Source organism: Prionailurus bengalensis, chromosome D2 (assembly GCF_016509475.1).
Source record: "Prionailurus bengalensis isolate Pbe53 chromosome D2, Fcat_Pben_1.1_paternal_pri, whole genome shotgun sequence".
Classification (NCBI taxonomy): Eukaryota; Metazoa; Chordata; class Mammalia; order Carnivora; family Felidae; genus Prionailurus; species Prionailurus bengalensis.
In genome coordinates, this window is record NC_057351.1 from 3,499,399 (window position 1) to 3,517,290 (window position 17,892).

A 17,892-nucleotide genomic window follows, 5' to 3' on the forward strand; every position below is an offset into this window, starting at 1 on the left:
CCAATAGAGGGCTGCAAAGAACACAAGTCATAAGTACGTAAGGTCATAGGCAACTTTTCTACATGTTCGTTTTTGTTTTTTTGTTTTGGGTTTTTTTTTGTTTGTTTTTTACTATGCACATTTTTGTAGGGTACTGCCATGTGTAAATGGTAGAGTAAGAAATAATCCCTTTTCTTGAATTTTTGTTTGATTGTTTAACCAATAACGAATCTATACTACTGGTTTTCTTAGACAATAAATTACTGATATGAAAACATAGAAGATTGTTAAAGACTGTGCCAAAATATAATTAGCATGACCTTATTTACCATGTAGGTAATTGCTGTAATGTTCTTGGCTGTAAGAATCTTTGGGTCTTGGTTTTGTCTTTTTGTTGCTGGGTGGATAATCTTGCGATCAGAGAGAGACACAAAAATTATTCCACTGTTCCTTCTTTACACTTGACCTAGCTTATCTGCTGGAGCACACGTGATATTTCTTCCCTGGGGTCCTGCTGTCTCTTCTAAACTACACTGGGAAGGGGACACGTGTCCCTTCCACTCGCAGATGCCCAGACGCTCTCTGGAGAATTTTATTAAGGTTTGAATTCCTTCCTTCTCAGGCATCCACAATGGCTTTTTGCCTACTTCTTCCACTTTGCATCTCTCTAGCCTAAGAAAGTCATTTTTTGTAGCCTAAGAAATTTAGAGATCTGTTTACAAAAGCACTTTAGGACCATGGCAGTGTTTTGGTTACAAAGATGTGTCAATAAGACCAGAAACGAAGACCAACATGAGCCTGACGTAAGTGAACTAACCATGTGGCAGAAAGACTCTAAACCAGGTGAAAAGTTTGGGCCACGTTACCCCAGTCTACACTTGCCTGCCTCTGCGATTTGGTGGAATTGACCACTAAAAACATTTAAAATAGCAAAATGGCCGCTTATTGGCTGTTTTGAATAAAAAAGGAAGAAAAGACTTGCTGCTCATGACCATCTCCCCTGATGGGATGGCCTGCTCTCAAGATGGGTGTGGTTCATAATGGAGAGTTCTTTTTTTTTTTTTAATGTTTATTTATTTTTGAGAGACATAGTACAAGCAGGGAAGGGGCAGACGCAGAATCTGAAGCAGACTCCAGGCTCTGAGCTGTCAGCACAGAGACTGATGCAGGGCTCGCACTCATGAACCGTGAGATCATGGCCTGAGCCCAAGTCGGGCTGAGCCCCGCAGGTGCCCCAATAATGGAGAGTTCTAAACCATCACAGACTCTGACCTGCCTGTTTTGCATTCAGCTTGGATTGATTTGCTTGGATTTTTTTTTTTTTTTTGATAGAAGTCATTGGAATCAAATGGGGTCCAAACATACCATCTAATCAAGCAAGATGTGTTCTAAGTAAGTCTCATTCTCTGTCTGGGACTGGCATCTCTAAACACGCATCTCAGGCTGCCTGACCACTCCTTCGTTTTAACACTTAGGTGTCATTTCTGGCTTCCACGTCGGCTTTCACATCGGAAAGGTTTTGCTCATCGATGGACTTGCTCCTTCAGAAATAGGAGAGCGTCGACCTAATTTTTGTTGTCTCAATTGCCTTATCTTATTTAGAGAGGTCAAACATTTTCATGGTCGGGCCTTCCTCACCTATACAAAATTATTTCTGATTTATCATACTTTAAAAACAAAACTCGGGGCGCCTGGGTGGCGCAGTCGGTTAAGCGTCCGACTTCAGCCAGGTCACGATCTCGCGGTCCGGGAGTTCGAGCCCGCGTCGGGCTCTGGGCTGATGGCTCGGAGCCTGGAGCCTGTTTCTGATTCTGTGTCTCCCTCTCTCTCTGCCCCTCCCCCGTTCATGTTCTGTCTCTCTCTCTGTCCCAAAAATAAATAAACGTTGAAAAAAAAATTAAAAATAAATAAAAATAAAAACAAAACTCAACCAACCAGTATTCAATTGTAGACATTTTCAATGCCACTTTCTTCTTTCAAGGTGATGCAAGCATAATAACATTTGCAGAACATTTCCCCAAATGCAGGCTGACACTCGCCTGTCTTTCTTCTGATCACTCAGGTCTCAGATGATCACAAAAAGCTTTAAAACTCTATTGAGTAATATTGGGGCCCATAGGAAAATATCATGCTTGTCTGTTTTGAAGGGAAGAATGGAGTACAATTCTCACTTCTCCACAAATGTAGGTCTTTACGAAGCATACAGATTTTTTGTTATTGTTTTTTTACTTGCAGTGTGACAAGCTCTTTTGCCGGTGACATAATTGCATAGTATTTGCTAAGAGATATTGCTACCCAAAACAGTCACCACAGGGAAAGCATCATGAAGATCTCTCTTTGAAAATGAGAAGAAACATAATTTTCTTTTGTAAAGAAGAAGAAGGGGGAAAAAAGATCCAACGCTTAATATTTACTCCATCAAACTTATTTAAAATTGGAGCGAGGATGGGAAAATTGAAGCGATGCTTGGAAGAAAAAGTAGAATTTTATCACAGATACCTGCAGAGTGCTTTCTGAGTCATCCAGAACAAAACCAATGGTGATCATACAATTAATATGTATTTTTGTTGCAAAGTTTTTGTAGGACACTGATATATACAACCTTCTTCGTTGTATCTTGTTTGAATATAACTGAAAAATGGACTACATAGTAGTTAAATTAGATGATGTGAGTAAAACTCTGAAAAATAAAACTAAAATTCTATACAGTTTAAAGTGAAAAACCCAGAGAAAAATATACCCTTACAAATGGAGTTGTGCTATCATACAGAAAGTACACACAAAGAAAAGGTCTGTCTTCTATAATGAGCCAAAAGATGAAGACCAGTCAGAAAAGTGGGCGTAGGTGATTTGGCTCTGTGATGCTGGACATCCCTGAAAGGCCTATGGAGGCTCTTCTGGGACGAACGATGACATAAGTCCTCTGCTGATTATAACTCAGCTGGCATGACTGCAGGGGGAGGGCTGGGGGAGGTGGTCCTTCTGTGGGGGCAGGAGACTTGGCTCTCCAGTGTGTTTGCCTGTGTTGCAGATGCAGGTGTAGGAGGAGGGCAGGGGAACTGGAAGGGCCAGACGTGAAGTAACATCCACAAGGACCAAGGCTGCTGGGGGATGCAGTGAGCCCTGGAAGATGGGGCTAACATTTTCATCTTTCAGAGGTGTTTCCTCTCCAGGAGGAAGATAGATGTCCCTTTCCCCGTAGAATCATAGGGAAGGGATTGCTTTTCCAGATGGAAACTCAATGCCTGTTACAAAGGGGCACTTGTCACACCACAGACCCCTGACGGCTGGTGATGTGCCGCTGATGCTCCATGGTCACGGCACTGGTAGAGTCCTAGTTTTCATCCTCTCAGACGAGTCATGCTTTAATAGACCGGGAGATGGTCCAGAACTCAAACAAATGAGAACCTTGGCACAGTGCAGCATTTATAGCATCCTCCTTCCCTTTCTCTGGAGGGAGACAGTTGAATAAAGGATGATTTCAATGAACCAGCTAGGGGGGTATGGCCATGCTAATCCAGCGATCGTTATTTTTTTTTACCACTGCTGACCTTTCCCTTAGGGTTGGTTGAACTGGAGAAAATACTTGTTTTGGACTATGGCCTTCGGATATTTTCCTTTATTCCACTCTGCATTATCATATTCTTATTAGTGTGTTCTTTCTAAGATACTTACTGCCAAGTTTAAAGAATGTGGATATATCAGGAAGAGCATGCCATGGGGCTGAGCCAGATGGTTTTTTAAAGTATCTGTTATTCTAGAGTTTTACGACTCAGACGTAACGTACTTCCTCTAGATAAGCAAACCAGAGGAAACAAATAAAAAGGTGCTTGCCCAGACTTAACAATAGTTTCTCACAAGTAGAAGTGATTCCTATTTCTGTGGGTCCCTGTCATGGCTCCCCAGATACCACCCAGTGATTTGTGGGAGTCCCAGGGAGGTGCCTTCCTTGTGGGAGTCCCAGGGAGGTACACAATTATGTTCTCTTACTCCTCAGTGATTCTTTCATTCTCCTTTTTACCGGAAGTCTCCAAATCTGAACTGCCTCTCTGTGGGGCAGTAGATGCTGATAAGCCTGTTGATAGCAGTTACCGCTATGATCTCTCCCTGTGCCTCGCCACCCTCGAGGTGGCTACTGTCTCCATCCTGATGAGTTGGCTACCACAGACTTGTGGGCACTCTCAATGCATCAGAATTCTCAATAGATTCTCTGAAACCTCTCATTCATTCACCAAAGTCATAGAGTGTTCCAAACAGAGTGTGCGCCTTTAATATTTCGCTGTCTTTGGGATCTCTCAGGGTGTATTTCCTAGAGCATGAGCTGCTTGAGATGGTAATGGGTCTCATATACAAAGAATTTCATAGGCAAATGGATTTGGGAAATACTGCTGTGCACAGAAGTAAACAGAGGTCTCCACGGTAGACCTCCATGTGGGTCTTCATAATGTGAACATCAAGAAAATAAAAAGTAATTTCCCACATTTTCCATAGCTGATTATGGAATTTTTTGTTTGCTTGTTTGTTTATAAAGCTTCTGATAGGATTAATTTTCCAAAAAACGAAATCTGGGGACAAATTTATTGGGTATTAATGAAAATAACTCTAGGGTTAAATATTGAGGAAGTTGTTTTTTTAAGCATACAAATTCAACTCATAAAAGCCTCGCTCCCCTTTTTTTTTTTTTACCAACAAACAAAAACAAACTTTATAAACAATTATAAAAATTATATTCAGGGAAATAGATTAGCATTATGCAATGTTTAGAAGCTTAGTAGGATGCCAAGGTAACAGTAGAGTTATTGTATTATAAGAAATTTTAAACTGTAAAATACTTTTGAACAGAGATCTTTAAAAAGTTGTATGTAGATTTTTTTGTAATGAAAATCCTACCCAAATCGTCTTACATATATATAATCTTCTGACGACTTGACCCACTCCCTTTCTCCTCTCCTCCAAATCTCAGAATGACTCTTCCAGGGTCTGGAAAGCCAGCACGAAGTCATGGGTCTGTCCTTCACCAGCTGGATCACCATGAACAACCTGACCTCTCTAAGCCTGGGTTTCTTTATATATAGAACAGAAATGCCAATAGCTAACATAATTTAGAAAAATGAGATGAGTAATTTAACAGGCCTGGCATGATGCCTGACTCGCAGTAATTGTTGTGCACATCAGAGACAGAGAAAGCCTGGACGGGGCGTTACAGTTAGAGGGGATCTGCTCAAAGATTTGAGCTCAGGATATACACATGCATATTCTTCCAATTGCCCTGAGCCTGCTGGCTTGGAAAACAACTCAAAACGTCATCAGCTCCCTGCTCCCTACATTACCATTCCCAAAGTGGGAGGCCAGATGGAAATGGGGTTACAGTTTGAAGCTGTGGGTTCATCAGCCTTGCCCAGGGCTGTGCTCCCCTCCTGGAGCCATCCATCTAGGAGGAAGGTTCCACCTAACAGCGGGCGTGAGGGAGGGAGCATTTGCTAAAGTAGCAGGTGCATCCTGGGTTCAGTTCAACTCCTCATTGCCTACTTTCCTCACATCATTGTACTTCCTTCTCATAACAATCATGACACTCAACAGTACCCTTTCATCTTTGCTGTCTGCTCCTACCCGGCAGCTCAGTGCCAGCAGGTCCTGCTCCTGTCTTGGTGGCAGTATCGTCCCCAACAACAAAAATAATGCCTAACACCCAGGGGGGCTCCATCAGTATTTGTAACACTGAGCACCACTGCATCTGCATCAGGGTATGCAGCCCCCCAAGAATCCCGAATAGCCACATACTCAGAAATAAAACCAGAACGAAAACCAACTTAGGCCTCTAGGACAGAAACTGCCAGGACAAGTTTTGACCCAAAAATAGAGGAAAAAATGATGTATATTTACAATTTGTGTTTAGGAGAAGCCCCTGCAAAACAGGACAGAACAATACAAGATTGTTTGGCTGGAAATGGGTTCTCTGCACAGAACCACAAGAGAAGGGAGGGAAGTCACGGAAGGCAGCTAAGCCCAGAAACAGCAAACGCAAGGTGTCCGGCCGTGGACAACAGACCCGGAAGGGGCAGAGGACAAGTTAACCGTGCCTTGTGCCAATAAAGACAGGCGTCAGCTTCCTGAGCTCCACAGCTTTTAGGAGGGGCAGGCAGCAAACGGTTGTAGGTGCACAGTGCTGAGCCAGGCAGGGCTATGGCAGCAGGGAGAGGAGCCCTTCCAGTGGCTGGCCTGGCCCGTCCCTGTCCCTTGTGGGGCATGCAGGGGGAGCTGAGGCCGACGTCTGGCATCTGCTATCTTTTCATCCTTTTCAAAAAGATGGTCGAGGGCACCTGGGTGGCTCAATCCATTGAGCATCCAACTTTGGCTCAGGTCATGATCTCACGGTTCATGAGTCCAAGCCCCACCTCAGACTCTGTGCTGACAGTGCACAGCCTGCTTGGGATTCTCTCTCTCTCTCTCTCTCTCTCTGCCCCTCCCCTGCTCATGTTCTCTCTCTTTATCAAAAAAACAAAAACAAAAAAACAAATAACTTTGAGAAAAATAAAGTTAAAAAAAATAAAAAGATGATTGGAATATATACATTTAGTACTCTTCTATCTGGAAAAATCTCTTACGGAGAACAGTTCTTACCCATGATTCCAGAAAATCAAGACTTTTTTTGTCATCTCTTTCTTTACTTTTTCGTAGCAAACCCGTCATTAATTTGCACTCTCCCAACAAGTTCCTGTTTTCCTGGGACGCTCATTTAAAAAGATTCCTTAATCTATGCTGTGGTCCGACAAAGTGTAAAGGGTTTCTGTGATTATTTTAAGCTTTCATTTAGAAAATAAATAAATGGAACTCGTATTTTCTTCTTTCTAGCTCGCTTCAGGTGCAGTTTTATTTGTTTGATATATGGAAACAAATTATAACGTGACTAGTGCATTTTTTTTTCCTAAGAAGGTCATAGAGTTGTTCTCGATGAGAACTGTGTCAACATTCAGAATACTCTTTAGAAACATGAGCAGTAATTTCGTCCAGACCCACAAGAACTGTAACCCCAGAGCGCGCACTATTCCGGGTCTTAAAACTGTTAACAAGAAGACAGAAGGAAGGTCTGCTTCTTTTTTGCCAATACTACCCTCTAGTGGAAAATGGGCAAGAGAAAAGAGGTTGTCTTTGAAGAGTGGAACTTGTCTTTAATTTGCTGCATAACAGAGTATTTGCACAGAAGCAGATTTATGTACATTGTGCGTCAGACATCCCTGGAGCATAAATATAATGAACTATTGATTAGGCTTGTTGGCATTGCATTTCAATAAATTTTCTCATCTGAAATAATGCATTGTGCAAGAACGTCTTAGCTACAATAGAAGATTGTAACCCCAAAATGTGTACAGTGTGCTATAAAAAGAAATGCTGCTATAGTAGCCGTATTGATTTCTTGCTCACCCTGTCAAAGGCCAGCAAACTGAAGTAGGAGAGGAGCCCGTCTTTTAAAGGCCTTCAGTTTATTTACCGCCTTAGGTTTGTGCCTAATCAGTTTGAGGCCAGATTATAAAAAAATATCTACTCCGCCTTCAGAGGTGAATCTAGTGAATACTTTTCCAGAAAAAAAGGAAAGGAGGGGCGGTCACCGTACTCAGTGCTGTTCGCAGCTATATGACATAACTGGAAAGCCATATCCCTCTTTTTTCCCCCTGAAGAATCAAATTATCCAAAAGCATCTTGTACCATTAGGGTTTGAAGTGTCCTTTGAGATGAAAAAAAAGAAGACAATTTATAGGAACATATTGAATTCGTGTCACTCAGTAAATGTGACTCCCAATGGGTTTGGGAACTCATGGAAAAAAATACTGGTGTTGGGCTCCTTCTGACCTCCGGGAGTTACAACTAAGGGTTGCAGAAGGATTCATTTCCACCCCGTTAGTTCAAGATGCACTCGTTAAATTAATTGGAACTCTTGAAGAGAGCAGGGGAAAGTGTGCATGCAAATGTTTTACATATTTACCCCCCCCTGCCTAGAAACTCAAGATCAATACCCACACCACCCTCATTACCAAGACTGAGTGCTCTCAGACTCATGTTCTTGTTCAGATTCTAAAGGTCATAATTTATAAAGGAAGCCTTTTGTTGTTGTTGTCCATGGACAGTTATGGATACTATCTGTGAAGCAGAGGAAACGATATTTTTACTTTTGCTTACTGTTGAAAATCTCTTACCCTTATTAAAGTCTGCACGTTTTTCATATTTACAACTCAGAAGTCAACTCTACTGTGAACAGAAAAACAAGGCTCCATTTGATTGTAAAAGATAATTATCCCGACCTCTTTGCAAAGAGAGGTGTTTATAATCAGTTAATTAGTGAGTTTCCAATTTACATTGTGCAGGGAAATTGTTGTATCACAGCAGATACGAAAGACTATGTATGACAATTTTCTTCCTTCGTTTTTAACAGCAAGTGAGAAGAAGATGACTTGGGGAGTAAGATAATTAACACATTGAGCTTTAGGTTCAACTGTGTCTCACCCAGAGTACCCAGAACAACGCAGGGTGTAATTATTCTAAAATAAGTAAATTTAAGAAATACAAATCATCCATCTTAATAAGCATTATTTTTGAAGAAAAAATGATGTGCAGTCCTCCATAAAAGATAACATGGTGAGGAAACAAAAGGGTCAGCTCTCAAGGGACCACGCTTAGTAATCTGGCTGTGCGAAATAAGTAGATTAATTTAGGCAAAGTCACTACCTAGCCACAGAATCAGTCTTTACCTGCCCAGTGGCCGTTCGGTAACGTGAAGTCAGGGCCATTAGTTTTGTGCATCACCACAGTATCCCCAGTGCCTAGCCTTGAGTCGTAAAAGCGGAGGAACTTGATACATTTTGTTTAATGAGTGACCCTGCGTGAATAAGAATGTACTCATATCACCGAATTGTAGACAGAAAAAGGACAGCTAGAAATTAGTTTGAAAAAGTCTTCAGGAAATTACCATTGCTTTCTGTCTATAGGAACATCTAATTCTATGTGCCGTTCTTATAGGGTACTACAGGGAAAACATTCCTTAATCCTCTTACTTCAGTAAAAATGGAAGACCACATCCAAGGCAATCTCACAGTTTGTATTTCAGAGATGTGCTCATCATATCATTTTGCTAAGTATATAAGGAATTTTCAGTTGCAATAGACACATTAAAGACTTATGTTTTTTTAAAGGAGCAACCACAAAACCAACAAAAATGTCACCTGTTCCAGAGAATGGCACTTTGTATCAAATTTGCCTGTCCTCGTTTTCAAAGTTCAAAATCACCTCATACCACTGGAAGTATCTTTGGCTACCATTTCGAGCCTTACCCCCGTCTCCATAAGGCAGAATTTCAGACTGCTTGCCCGAGTCGAATGGCCTTCAGCTGATACCCCCGCCCATTAATATCGTACAGGAGCTCTGCCAGGTTCCTTTGGGGCACCGTTGTGCCGGAACAGTAATGGCATTGAGGAGGTGGAAGGTTGACAGTGGCTAATGGATTGCGTGATAGGAAGAGACGGGGCCAGTCTAGTAACTGTGTCCCTAACCTGGTTTCAGGGGAGGCTCTAAACCCTTCATTGTGTTTTACAGGATATGAATGATTATCCTCCAGTATTTAGTAAACGAATCTACAAAGGGATGGTGGCTCCGGATGCTGTCAAGGGCACACCTATCATCACGGTTTATGCTGAAGACGCAGACCCTCCTGTAAGTAGAAGACGTTAATTAATACTCTGAGCTGTAGTGAAGAAAACCTTGCACGCTCACAAATGACGCAGGTTCTGGGACAGCATAAAAGTTGAGCTCCACCCTGTTCTCAGGCATTTTGCGTGCTCTCACCTGTTGCACCCACAGGTACCCACCATATTGCAAATGATTACTGTGGAACACAGACAGTTGCGCACACGCTTTTTGTTTTTCTGGAGTTCAAAATTTATGATTCACCAGTTTAGCGCTAGTGATAAATACATGTGGAAAGAATTCTCTGGGTTTGGAATCAGCATCATTTGGGTTCTGTATTTACAACAGTGGAAGCTAAGTTCAGTTGGGTTCGATCCCAATGTATTTTCCATGTTATTCATATATGACTGTGCTGGTAACAAACTCTAGATCAACAGGTGACACAGTACTTATATTGAATGTGTTAATTTGAGTAAAATTGAAATGTTAATATTTCTTTTAGAACATATCTAATACCTTCTTTTTTTATCTAGAATTTTACCTCTTTTGAGATATCCCAAATTGCCTTCCGAAATAGAGGGTTTTCAATGAAAACCTTATTATAGCAGAAGTGAGGTACATGTTCCTTGATGTTATCATTTTACTGTCTTAAAAGTAGCATATAGAAATAATAGTACCTACATAAAAATGCTTTCTATAAATAGTTTGAGTGCTCTATAAAAATTAATTACTTATTCTCATAATAGCTAAGTGATGAAGACTTTAAATCTTTTACTTCGAGTGAGCTACCACTATTAGTCAGTGGCTGATATATTCTAGAAAAATAATAGAAATATCTAATAAGCCATTATAGAAAAGTAAGAAAATAGAAGAAGACCGGAATTATATAAGTGATTTAGAAGTTCTGCTTTATATTGCTTATATAAATACTATTTGTATAATGGTATTTATTTAAGAAAAGGTGAATGGCAGTCATAACATTTTTCAGCTTCAACTGTGACGGGCCATATAAAGTCTTCCCCATATTTGTGACTATAAGGTCTTGAAAAATAATAATGTTAACATGAAAGCAATGACCTTTCACTCAGAAGCTCCTTTTCTTGAGTGTGTTAAAATGTCTTTGAAACTGATTTACTGCGTTTTGGGAAATATGGTAGGCGAAATTTCATAGATGTGAGCACACACAGTACAGATGCTGAATGTGACATCGGTTCTTTTTCTGCTTTTTACGTAAACTTTCAGAGGCAGAAAATACTTAGAAATTAGGAACACACGTTCAATTCTATTCAAGACTTGTGTTTAGAACATCAAGCCTAGACTGATTATTGTGCTAACCAGTTTTTGCTCTCCTGACCTGACAGTCGTGCAGGAAGAACATAACTGCATATAGAAATTACAACATGCTGTAGTAAATGAGTATAAAAAGCACAGCATCTTAAAATGCTCATATTTCTAAGAAATTCATATTAGCACAGAATTTAAGGCAGTGTTATGATTAATGGAATTAAGATGAAGACTAATGTAGCTGTACTCATCACCTCAGTGGGACAGACCTCACCATCTTAGCATGGATGGCAAAATCCTCATTTCACCGTTGGGACCTGCCACCGTGGTCCCTGGTTTGACATTCAGGTCACCCCACTGATGTCACAGGAGTTGTCTTGGTCTGTTATCTGTTCTATAAATAAATGCCATCACTTATCTAAGCTATCCAGAGAGAAGGCCCTGTTTTTTGCACCCGGAAGCTCTTTCATGGAAACACAGAAGGCTCAGGTTCCATACTTCTTCTAAGAAGGTCTTAGATTTGCATCCCCAGTAGTACCTCTTAACATTTTATACCTAACGCTGGCTTGTCAGTAGGTGAGAGGCAGATGCCAGTCATTCAGTTGAGATACTGAGCATATTTATTTCAGTTAGTGAATATGTATTTTATTAGACTCAGGCTTTTTTATTAAGGTCTTTATTTTAATTTCAGTATAGTTAACATCTGGAATTATGTTAGTTTCAGGTGTAAAATATAGTGATTCTACACTTCCATACATTATTTAGGGCTCATCACAACAAGTACCCTCCTTAACCCCCATCCCCTGTTACCCCCATCCCCCCAACGTCCTCTCTGGTGACCATCAGTGTGTTCTCTAGAGTTAAAAATCTGTTTTGGGTTTCTCTCTCTCTTTCTCTCTCTCCTGTATTTTTCCTTTGTTCATTTGTTTTGTTTCTTAAGTTTCACATATGAGTAAAATCATATGGTACTTGTCTTTTTCTGACTTATTTTGCTTAGCTGAATACTCTCTAGTTCCAACCATGTCATGGCAAATGGCAAGATGTCATTCTTTTTTTTTAATTTTTTTTAATGTTTATTTATTTTTGAGACAGAGAGAGACAGAGCATGAACGGGGGAGGGTCAGAGAGAGGGAGACACAGAATCTGAAACAGGCTCCAGGCTCTGAGCTGTCAGCACAGAGCCTGACACGGGGCTCGAACTCACGGACCGCGAGATCATGACCTGAGCCGAAGCCAGCCGCTTAACCTACTGAGCCACCCAGGTGCCCCGATGTCATTCTTTTTTATGGCTGAGTAATATTCCATTGTGTCTAAACACACAGACACACACACACATACTACATCTTCTTTACCCATTCATCTATTGATAGACACTTGTGATGTTTCCATAATTGGTCTATTATAAATAATGCTGCAATAAACATAAGAGTTACATGTATCCCTTTGAATTAATGTTTTTGTATTTGGGGGGTAAATACCCAATAGTGTGATTACTGGATGATATGGTAGTTCTATTTTTAACCTTTTAGGAATCTCCATACTGTTTTCCTCAGTGGCTGCACCAGTTTGCAGTCCCACCCACAGTGCACAACGGTTCCTTTTTCTCCACATCCTCGTCAGCACCTGTTGTTTCTTGTGTTGTTGATTTTAGCCATTCTGACAGGTTGTCAGACTCGGTGCTGATCCTTGACCCACCAGCCATCTTTTGCCTACCCAGCATTCATCACTGAGTTTCCCTATCATTGCTGCAAGGCAGATCCCTTAAACTAGCATGGTCACCATTGGGCTGCACCAGCACCAACCAGAAATAAAGGCTCAATTCCGTGAAAAATCTCAGAAGATAAATATTATATTGCGCAATTTTCAAAAACAGTATCATTGATTTTTCTTTTTATTATTTTACGTTGGTGCCATAAGTACAGAATAAATATTTTTTGGATGAGCTTGTTAAGCAATTTCCACTTGGTTGCTATCATCAACATTTACTGATTAGAAGATACCATTCAGGGCTCCACGTATAAGTATCTATGGAGACACGTGTGGATATATAATGGTCTCCTTTCCAAACTAGGAGCTGAAGTCTTTGGGGACGGGAATCAAACCTTAATTCCAGTTTTCATTCCTGTATCCAACTCAATGCTTGAAACTTAGTGGTCTGTTAGGAAACGTTTGTTAAATAATTGAATAAATGAAAAAATTCACAGTTATTTCTGTGTTCTTCAGAACTGACAATGTGTGACGGGTATTCGGGAAATGAGTTATTTGTGATCTTGGGGACCCGTGTGCATATCCGCAAGCCCCAGTCTGGCCGTCTGAGGGCTGTGAGGTTAAGGCGGGTGCCGTGCGCAATGCCAGGCACCACTTCTATACTGGGCATTGCTACAACTCAGAGGTAATCATTTTCACCTCGAGAGGCTGGCCACCTCTTCTTCAAGCCACCATATGTCTTCTGAATGAAGTGAGAACCACCCGTTTTCACCTAGAAAATAGCAACAACAAAATCCTTTGAGGTATCAGATGGAGAAACTGGGTAAGGTCTTAGAGCCAGAGAGAGCATTGCTGCTGAATATCATTTAAGAATTATAAAATGCATATTGTGCAGAAGTAGAGTGCTCTAGAGGGAAGGTTGCTTTTTGTTTTTTGTTTTTTCCCACTGAATTAAAGCTGTTAAGGCTTTATTTTCTGCCTTGTTTTTGTGACAGCTTTGGCATTATGTAGTTCACCAGAGAGATGAGTAGGGAATGACTGATCATTTTGGATATTAAAAATTGCTAACCTTTTCTTTGTGCTCACCAGAGACTTCTCACTCCAGACTTTGACAAAACAAAACTGCAAGTGTAATTTCCATTTGCATATTTTATTCTTTCCGAAGCTGCAAGCCAGACCCTGGGACACAGGGGTTCTCTTTGCAGGCAGGGCGAGTGCCTGACGGAGTAATGTCCCTTGCGAGCATGTGGACGCAGAAAAGTTGGCATAAATAAATGAAGTTTACATTATTACTATTTCCAAGAAAGCGTGAGGAGCCCACAGAGGATTTTTTTTCCTCATTGTGATAGTACTCTTTCTACTTCATGCATTTCAGGAATTTATTAGATTCCTTTTTAAAGTAAAGTAGTGATTGGGAACGTGTTCAATATTAGCAACTGTGACCAACTTTCTTATTTGCTTATACTGGTGTGAGAATTACTGAGATGTTGAAGACTTCTTTTTCCGAATTTGGATATTCACTTGGGAAATAAATATGCTCCATTAGAGAAATCTTGAAAGTTCTCAATAGTAATTGGCTTTAAAAATCAGTTGAGTGTTCTCACTATGTTTTTTTGGTCAGAAATAATTTTGGTGCGCCTGGGTGGCTCAGTCAGTTAAGCATCCGACTTCGGCTCAGGTCATGAACTTATGGTTTGTGAGTTCGAGCCTCATGTCGACCTCTGTGCTGACATTGCAGAGCCTGCTTGGGATTCTCTCTCTCCCTCTCTCTCACTGCCCCCATCCCCCGTGCTCACTTGCTCTCCCTCTCTCTCAAAATACATAAATAAGCTTAAAAAAAAGAAAGAATTTTTTAAAGGGCCAATAATTGCAAGTGTAGGGTACTTTTTCCCCTCTGCTGAGATTTTGAGAGCTTTCCTGGCCATTCAGAGTTCAGACACCCTGCCTGGGGAACTATTTTTAAAGTGTTTTCATAGGTGGCTTTAACATCCTTCCCAATCATTCAAGTGTCGTTGGTCTCTAGAGAGTAAAAAAAGATGGCCGGGTTTTCTTTTCTGCGATGCACACTTTGTGTTTTATCGAATTGACAAGATGTCACCAAATAATGCCAAGTAATGGTGGTTATCTTCTCAAAATGTTTACCCCTTGGGTCTCACAGTAGAACCAAAGTAACACTTACCTCTATCCCTGATTGCCCTGTGGGCAAAAGTTAAAACCATTCAAGGCTAGGAGTTTGAGATTATATTTTTGCCTCCGTGTAACACGGTGTTCAGTATTATTTTCCATTGATGTCGCTACAGATCTGTTTTTCCTCACTCACCACATCCTAGCTTGTGTTGTTATGTTATACTGACTTAGATTATTGGCAGCATTTTAAATTAGCAAAGACTCTGTCAAAGCTCAGTGCCTACCAACCACATTGGCTGACCCTGGAGCATGTGGGGGAGTGCACACAGCTCACTGGTTTTTTCCCTTCACATCAAAGCTGTCAGGGAATAGTTATCAAAAGCTGTTTTTGCAAAGCATGTCAGCTTGTGAAAATTGAGATGATGTAGCCTCAACCTGTGTCTCTCTGGTCTCGAATACTTAATTAGAAAGAAAACACACAGAGAGACAGTTGGGACTTGATCTCTAAAATGACAATGAGCTATAATTAGATTTGAGAGTGTAAATGAGTACAAAAGGGAAGGTTTTATGAGAAAGTTTATACATGATTAATGTCTGGAAAAGGCTTATCTAATGTTTTAAGAATCTGTGTCATTTTCTTTCTGTGGCTTATTGATTCCTTTCAAGAACAATTACGTTGTTAGCATTACTTGAGATCAATATTAGATTTAACTGTTTCAGATGTAAATATTGCTCTTCTAATTAAAACCTGCCATCTTTCTAGGACTAAAGGGGCATTTTTCTTTTGTTGTAAATGGCAGCATCTGTGAAGCTTAGGGGGTGTTTTGGCCTTTAAATATGTGTCACTCAGTGATACAGCCGTGATTTACACCATTTTTCTTTTATGAGAATAAACCTCATGCGGTTAGGATCCCAGTATGCATCAGCAAGCGGTTTCCAAGGGAATTGACTGAAATATAGCAAGGCTTCCACGGCGTTCCTGTAGGCCTCCGTCGTGGCTTAAATCATGTGTTTTATTGTAAAGTTCTGGTCAGAGGAAATGGGAAGAGATCGTCTGGAAGAGTATCTTGGCTTCACATGATCTGGGTTTGTGATGTCGACACCCTCAGAGCTAAGCCACACACTGGCATGGAGTCTCTACAGGTATCTCTTTGAGTTCCTGATTTCAATTCTTCTGGGTGTACACCTATAAATAGGATTGCAGGGTCATATGATGGTTCTCTTTTCAATTTTTTGAGGGACCGCCATACTGTTTTCCATAGTGGCTGCACTGGTTTACAATCCTACCAATAACGTACGAGGGTTCACATTAGCTCTCTGGTGACATTTGTTCTCTATTGGATTGTTTTGATAATAGCCATCCTAACATGTGTGAGGTGATGTCTCATTGTGGTTTTGATTGGCATTTCCATAACGATGAGTGATGGTGAGCATCTTTTCATGTGTCTGTGAGCCATCCGTATGTCTTCTTTGGAGAAATCTTTATCCAAGTTCTTTGCCCATTTTTTTAACCAGATTATTTATTTGGTTGTCATTGTTGTTCTAGAGACCTGCCGTACAACATTGAACTTATAGTCATCACTACTGTATAGTACACTTAAAAATATTTTTAAAAAGTAGATCGCATATTAAGTGTTCTTACCACAATATAAGTAAGTAAGTAAGTAAATAAATAAATAAATAAATAAATAAATAAATAAATAAAAGTACTGGGACGCCTGGGTGGCTCAGTCCTTTAAGCATCCAAATCTTGATTTTTGGCTCAGGTCATGATTTCACAGTTCATGAAATCAAGCCCCACATTGGGCTCTGCTCTGACCATGAAGCTTCCTTGAGATCCTTTCTCTCTCCCTCTCTCTCCGTCCCTCCTCCACTTGCTCTCTTTCAAAATAAATAAATAGCATTAAAAAAAACAGTACTTATGTGGTACCTGAGTGGCTCAGTTCATTAATTGTCTGACTCTTGCATTCAGTTCAGGTCATGGTCTCGCTATTTGTGAGACTATTTGTGTGACTCGGAGCCCCGAGTCAGGGTCTGTGCTGATAGCGTCGAGCCTGCTGGGGGGGGGGGGGGCCTCTGTCTGCCCCTCCCTCACTCATGTGCAACTCTCTCTCTCTCAAAATAAATAAATAAATTTTTAAAAAGAATAACAAAATAGTACTTACTCTGTTGGATTGGTATGAGGATTATATGATAGCATTTGTTGGGAACAATTGGTGCCATAGAGTGAATATTCAGCAAATATTATCTGCCATTGTTGTTGTCTTTCCCTGGTCTTTTTCAGGCTTTGCATCTCTGATACTTGCCTTCTGTATTTACTGTTTATATTCTGCTACCTTCTCTCTTTTCTTTTCACCTGCACTCCGGGAAAGCCTGTAAAGGTCACAGGTCGGGTCAACCGAGCATGGGTCGGGGATGCGTAAGGTACAGGGCAGCGGAGAAGGAGCGGGCCTCTGTGACAACTTCTTCCCAGCCTGATCTCTTCTGGGGGTCTTTCTGCAGTGCATGTGCCTGAGGTGAGCCCTCTGAACTCAGGGTTCTGTTTGAGCAGGCCAGTGCTCCGGGCGCATGAGATGGCTTGCCTGGCTTTAAACCTGGCTCTCTCAGCATGATAATGGAGGACCCTCACCCCCGTTCTCTCCCCTGCTCCAAGCAGACTTGCCACAGAGTCAGAGAATCCCAAAGCATTCAGGGGAATCTCAGGATCAGGAATTTCAGCCACACGGGGGACTAGCACTTCAGAGAGATTCCCATACAGCTATGGTCATTATTAAGTGTGATGTATCTTCAGAACTTCTAGCACAGCAGGATTTTATGAGCACACGGCACCGAGAATGAAATGTGGGAACATAATACTCAGTGAAAGTAGTAAGAAAAAGAAAATAATGCCATTATATAAAGGCTTTTTTTTTAAAAAAGTAAAACTGCACACAGTATGCAACAATTAGGTCTTCCCCCAAAAATGCTGCAGAGTAAACAGTACCAAATTGTTACTAATTCATTATATCAAAGATTTATATTCTTACTCGTAGATCTCCAAGGCAGCTAGGGGTTGGCCGACCCTGCTCTCCGGCTGAAGGTTGGCCTCAACTCTGTCCCACGTGAGTCTTCTTCTTTCAG

At 41.0% G+C, this 17,892-nt stretch overlaps 1 protein-coding gene across 7 annotated transcripts in view; it reads left to right on the forward strand.

The window, feature by feature from the left end:
• The window catches only part of PCDH15 (protocadherin related 15), a 1,256,363-nt gene that overhangs the window by 1,055,075 nt on the left and 183,396 nt on the right, over positions 1–17,892 (forward strand). For all 7 annotated transcript variants that reach the window (XR_006299724.1, XM_043596132.1, XM_043596136.1 and 4 more), the window contains one exon: positions 9,565–9,681. Coding sequence is in view for 6 of the 7 variants with exons in the window: in XM_043596132.1 (XP_043452067.1) it covers positions 9,565–9,681 (117 nt within the window). In the remaining variant the exon portion in view is untranslated. The remainder of the gene's footprint in view (positions 1–9,564; positions 9,682–17,892) is intronic.